Raw genomic sequence first — 5,723 nt, forward strand, 5'->3', positions numbered from 1 at the left:
GCTTCTCTTTGCTAAATCTTGCACCCAGGCTGGCACCACGATCGAATGCCACATTAAGCTCATCCCGGGGTTTCGTTCCTGCCCTTGCCAAGCAGCTGTCCATGATTCCTTGTGCACTCACGCTCTGTGCCCAAATTCTGTTTGTGCTGGAACACAATTACCCGTGAGCAGCCCCAGGTGATCCCACGCTCCCCTCCCACAGTTACAGCTGCCTGTGAAACCCGTCATTCCCGGCGGCCTCCCTGCCGTGAGCTGCTTTTTCCAAAACAGAACATCTCCCAGAGGCAACACAACCTACCTGGCAAGTGTTTTTTCCAACTCCTATTTATAGAACTTCTTGAAGATTTAGCTTCAAGAACAGGCAAAAGCAGCAGCAGCTTTTTCTCTCAGCTCAGCCCCCTCACTCCCATATGACTTGCTCACAAATGAGCAGCAGGATTGTAGCACAGCTTCTCTCCCCTATATTCTTCCAGATCAAAGAGCAGTTGGATTCAGACCCTTTTTCTTCTCCTTTTTGCTATCAGCACTGCAAACCACCTCTCCCATACCTGAGCACAGGAGGTTCCTCACCAGGAGTCACCTTGCTCCAGGCCATGGGACACAGAGCAGCAGGAGAGGGTCTGATCCTGTCACAGTTTTGCTGCCATAGGGGTAAAAAAAATAATCACTTTATAAAAATAGAACTTCAAAGCAACTCAAGCAGTCAGCTCTCCCCAGACCCCCTCTCCAAGCCAGGTTTTATGATGATGCTGAAATGCACAACAGACTTCACTGAATCTCATCCTGGATATACGTTACAGCTACTCTGACTTTTTCCTGAAGTGTGCTGATACCCACACTCAGTGATTTAATTTCATATAACTTACATGGGGTTTTTTTTCTGCAACTCTGAGATGAAAAGAAATAATCTCTCAGCACACTTAAAAACCTGGATTTCTGCCAGTTTCCTTAAAACAGCTACAATTTGTGCCAATTCAGTCATTTTTAATTACAGATTATTTATTTTTCTGCTCGTATTACTTTTAAAAACACAGTTCAAATACACAGTTACAAATTCTCCTTTTTCTAGCCCAAGAGCCATTCTTATTAAGATCCTACAATGATCCACAGACACATTTGCATTTCTTCCTGGTGTTCCAAAGTGCTTTACATAAAAATTGCAAGTAAATTTCATCATTAAACACAGCATTACACTGGGTCCTATATTTAAGTAATGACAGTCTACTTTTTACTACTGAAGGCAGACAGAAATGAACTTTAGCACTGATTTAGTAATTTTAGGGAGATATGAAATTCTGAGGTTATTTAAGTCCTAATTCTGCATTTTGCCAACAAAATTCTTGCTGCTGCTCAGCACACACGTTGGAGCTCTTTGTAACAGTCTCTCTGAAGAGCCAGAGCTCATTTTCTGATGGAGTGACTACTGTGAACTCTAAGGACGAGTATTTTAAAACCCAAGAACATATTAAAAGCTGTAATTGCAAGATTTTCTCATTTAAGTCTCAGGGAAGGTTAAAGAAAGAAGAACTGTCTCCATCTGAAAAGCAATTTTCAGGATGAAGTCAGGGGATGTCGTTATTTGTAAGCGAGAAAGGAACAAATATTTGAGGCCAAGTGTTAGAACAAGGTACTTCCAAGAAGGAGACTGCAAATTGGCAGATGGGACCTTGCACTGTTAACTGGTAGCAGTTCAGCACCAGGTTATTAACTCTTGAATTTTAAAAACTCCTCTATTTGCAGTCTCAGTTCTTGTCTTAGGGAGTTGGTGACCACATCTTGATCCAACTGGTTCAGGAAACCTGCAGGGACACTGACCACACACTGCTGATCCGAGAACAAAACGTTTAAAATAAATTTGGAGAAGGGAGATGACAACACACAACTTCCTAAACTTACTGAATCGTGTTAAAACTTCATGGTAAGTAAAACACATTTGAATTGCATAGAAATGAGACTGTTTCAGCTGTACTTTACTGAATTAAGAAAATGAGAAAATGCTAGGAATTCCTCATGTTATTTTTAACAAGCAGAAGTCAAAGTGCAGGAGGGGGAGGAAGACATACCCACGCTATGGAAGGGAGAGAACAATCCCTAGCACAGAACATCCCACAGCACAACTACACCTACGGGCCCTCGGCGTCAGCGCCTCAGTCTATTTCCAGATCACTGTCCTCACTGTAACATGCAGAAGGGTTATGTATAGAAGTCAGGAGCAGCAGGTCTTTTTCTGGCAGCAAACCACATTCCTGCAGAAAAGCCTCCAGGTCTACAGCAAAGAAATCTTCCCCGAGCTGGTCAGTGATGCGCACGAAGTTGCCAATGAGCTCCCCGGCCTTATAGACCAGCAGGGCTGGCAGGGCATTGTTGGTGAAGCGGGTGCTGGCCCCGATGAGGGAACTCTTCACTCTGCAAAATTTCACCGTGGGGTACTCGGCAGCCAGGCAGATCATGCAGCCGTTCAGGGACTCGGCGCCAGGGATATCATCTTCATAAATATGGATCATGATCAGGGTGCTCTTGTGCTCTTTGTCCACCGTGTCCAAAAATGCTTCTCCGCTGGTGATCTCAAAGACCTGCTTGAACTGCTGCCCACTGTACAACTGCTGCCTCATCTCCTCCATCCTCTGCTTCCTGTAGCGCTGCAGGAACTCCTCGTCGTCCTCGTCGTTGTGGATCATGTTATACTCCTGTAAAGTCATCTAAGAACACACACAGAGACATGTGAAAACGATCTGCACCACGATGTGGGTCACTTATGTAATGAGAATGTAAATCAAGAGGATTAATGTGGGTCACTCATCTGTAATGACAGCAAAGTGCAACCCATGCAAGGCTCAAGCACCCTCTGTATTACACTCCATTCTGAGCTAATTAGAAACCATGTCCAGTGGGAACAGTGATTTCAGCCCTGGGCATTCCAGTTTCCACAAGCTGCACTAATAGCACAAGTGGCTGCTCTGTGCTCCCACTTTAATCCAGGTTAATGGTGCCCATGTGCTTTCACCGAGCTGGGAGCGCTCATTTGGAAACTGTCCCTGACCTAAGAGGAGCTTCTTCCTCATTTAGCTTTCCAGTCAACATGTGGTGGCACCATCCTGTCTTTAGAACTGCAATGAACAGGATTTTATGCATTTCAGTCTGTTCATCTGCATCACTCAAGGTACAGGAGAGCAAAGCCAATCTGCATCACCTGACAGCAGAAACACTGTCTGCTAACAACTAACTTCTCTGACTAACACTCAGGGTTACTTCACAGCCCAGCTGATTAAAACCACTCTCTACCTCCAATGCCTTTGATCCTTGGAGCTCAAAGTTAAATTCCCAACATCCACTTACTAGATATGGAATCAACGAGGGCTCCTAAGCTCTTGCTTCAGGCAGGGGAGGCAGCATTCATAGGTTTGCTGTACCACCCTCCATACTAATGAAGTTGACTTATTTGATCAACACACCAGGGAAATCTGGGAAAAGGGTTTGGACTTCTTTGGTACTGCAGCTAAACCACTTATTTGTCAGCACAGGCAAACGAGAATGTTAAACATTTTAAGTGGCACTTTAATTCCTTTGTGCCATGCTACCTTTCCATTGATTTTTTCCTGAAGCTCCTTCTGCTTCTGCTTATCAGCCTCATCATCTAAGTGAGACCTGCAGGTCATGGACAACTTCTTGATGAGCCGCTCCATCTCCCGGCGCTGCTCCTGCCGCTGCTCCGTCTCCAGCTGCTTAAACCTCCTCCAGTCATTGATGACTCCCTTGGGACCTGAGATTAAATGTGTGGGCATTTTGTATAAAAGGGTAACACACTTATATTTATCATCATTTAAAATCAAGTAATAATTTATAAATCAGCAGTAAAACAGTGGCCCTGTTGTAAACTTTCCGTAACCGTGCAGAACACTGAAATGGAAGAAGTGATTTGCTATTTGCATGTCCTTGAGTTTGTATCTATTTTTTTTTTAGTAAGAAGACTAAAATTTATCTAACTAGGCTATTCTCATAATTGTCCCACAGATTAGTATCTGTGCTCTTGAAATAGAACCACGAGCCCTCAAGGCTTCCCCTATTGTTAACATGGCTTTCATCAGAACAAAAATAATGATTTATTATCAACCAAATTGTACAAATCAGCCTTGTATCAGCTTTCTATCCAAAGCCCGACTGCTTCAGATAAAATACTGAGGTATCTCAGAGAAGAAATCAAACATTACAATCAAGAACCAGCTATTAAAAATAAGGTTAGACAACAGCCAGGAAACGATCACTCTCTGACCCAAATATGCAAAACACCAGGAGCTTCATTTCAAAAAATGAATTTTAGAATAACACATGAAATTTCCAACAAACAAAGCATTTACAGAACAATTCCACTGATAGGATCATACCTGTGTTGACAGTGCTAACATCGGTGCTAACATCGCTGCTGAGCTCCACCTCTCCCACACTTTCAGGAATGTTGCTCTCCCCTTCTTTATCTTCCTTCTCACTGTCCTCATCCTCACCCTCACTACTGCTGTAATAGTACTGGAGCTTCTCACCAAGCAGTTTATCATCTGCAGTAGTCATTATGTCCTAAAAAATAAATTAACAAACCAGAGGATGCAGCTCTGATCAAACACGCGGCGTGAGATACCACCTTAAATGCATCGTGATGATCCTTCACTTCCTCAGGGCAGTTTTTAGCCCCAGAACAGTTCACAGGCCACCATCCAACAGCCTTTGGTGGAGTCAGTCCCTTGGGTTAATTCTTAAGTCACAATTTCAAACTCACTTAAATTAAAACCTTTACAAACAGAACTGCTCTGAAGCTCACTAGTGAAAACACCTGACGTGTGTTCTCACTCATGGAGAATTAATTTTCTAACCGAGATTCAGGAGCCTTGTGAGCCTCCCTGGACAGCTCCACCAGCCTGATTCCCAGTTACTGACATTTAAATGCCCACTATTATTTGCATTATTTTAACAATTATTTACGTGAGCTGAAAAACCACCAATTTAATTAAGCAAATTAAAACGTCCTGACCTGTATTCCTTTGCAGTCCTTCAGAGAGAAGCTTCTATCAAGACCTGGAAGGAGGAATATTAGCCAGATCAGCTGATTTGGGCTCACGCTTCTCTGCAGGGCTCTCCTGCTCGCAGAAGCCAGCCCTGGGCGTGTGTGGCACAGACCCCGCTCAGCCCATGGACACAGCAGAGCTCCCGGGAGTTAAACCCAGCTCCAGCCGATCACAGCGGGCAGATGGCCCGGGATTACCGGGATTACCCCAGAGGGGCCGGGCCAGGGGCCGGTGACACCGCGGGCCCCGAGCGAAGCGGCCGCACAGCCCCGCCCGTCCCGGCCGCCCCTCGGACCCATCCCCGGCCGAGCCTCCCCGCTCTCCCCGGCCCGGCCCGGCCCCGCCATCGCCTCACCCGCTCCCGCCGCCTTCCGGGGCCGCCGCGCGGGGCACGGCGGGAAAGGGGCGGGGACGGGAACGGGAACGGCCCCGGGAACCGCCCCTGGCGCGGGAACGGCCCCGGGAACGGGAACGGCCCCGGGAACCGCCCCGGCAATGGGCGGACCCACCGCGGTACCGGGAACGCCCCCGGCCCCAGCCGGACCCTCTCGGTACCGCTATCCGGGGAACGGCCGGACTCCCCCCACCCCGGTACCGCTCCCCCCGCCCCAGCGGGACCAGACCCCCCGCTCGTCCCTCCCCGGCCCCGGCTGAAGACAAACGGCCCGG

At 47.0% G+C, this 5,723-nt stretch overlaps 1 protein-coding gene across 1 annotated transcript; it reads right to left on the reverse strand.

The window, feature by feature from the left end:
- Nucleotides 1-1,943: 1,943 nt before the first annotated feature.
- Nucleotides 1,944-5,500, reverse strand: PDCL (phosducin like). The gene is made up of 5 exons (XM_027741412.2): nucleotides 5,410-5,500; nucleotides 5,021-5,064; nucleotides 4,383-4,569; nucleotides 3,579-3,760; nucleotides 1,944-2,699 (listed from the first exon to the last, which is right to left on the reverse strand). Exons 3-5 carry the CDS (start codon nucleotides 4,561-4,563, stop codon nucleotides 2,148-2,150), a joined length of 915 nt encoding a protein of 304 aa, XP_027597213.1. The 5' UTR covers nucleotides 4,564-4,569; nucleotides 5,021-5,064; nucleotides 5,410-5,500; the 3' UTR covers nucleotides 1,944-2,147.
- Nucleotides 5,501-5,723: the final 223 nt, after the last annotated feature.

The sequence above is a fragment of the Pipra filicauda genome, unplaced genomic scaffold, assembly GCF_003945595.2.
Source record: "Pipra filicauda isolate LSUMZ 115617 unplaced genomic scaffold, ASM394559v2 scaffold100_size2392355_pilon, whole genome shotgun sequence".
Taxonomy (NCBI): domain Eukaryota; kingdom Metazoa; phylum Chordata; class Aves; order Passeriformes; family Pipridae; genus Pipra; species Pipra filicauda.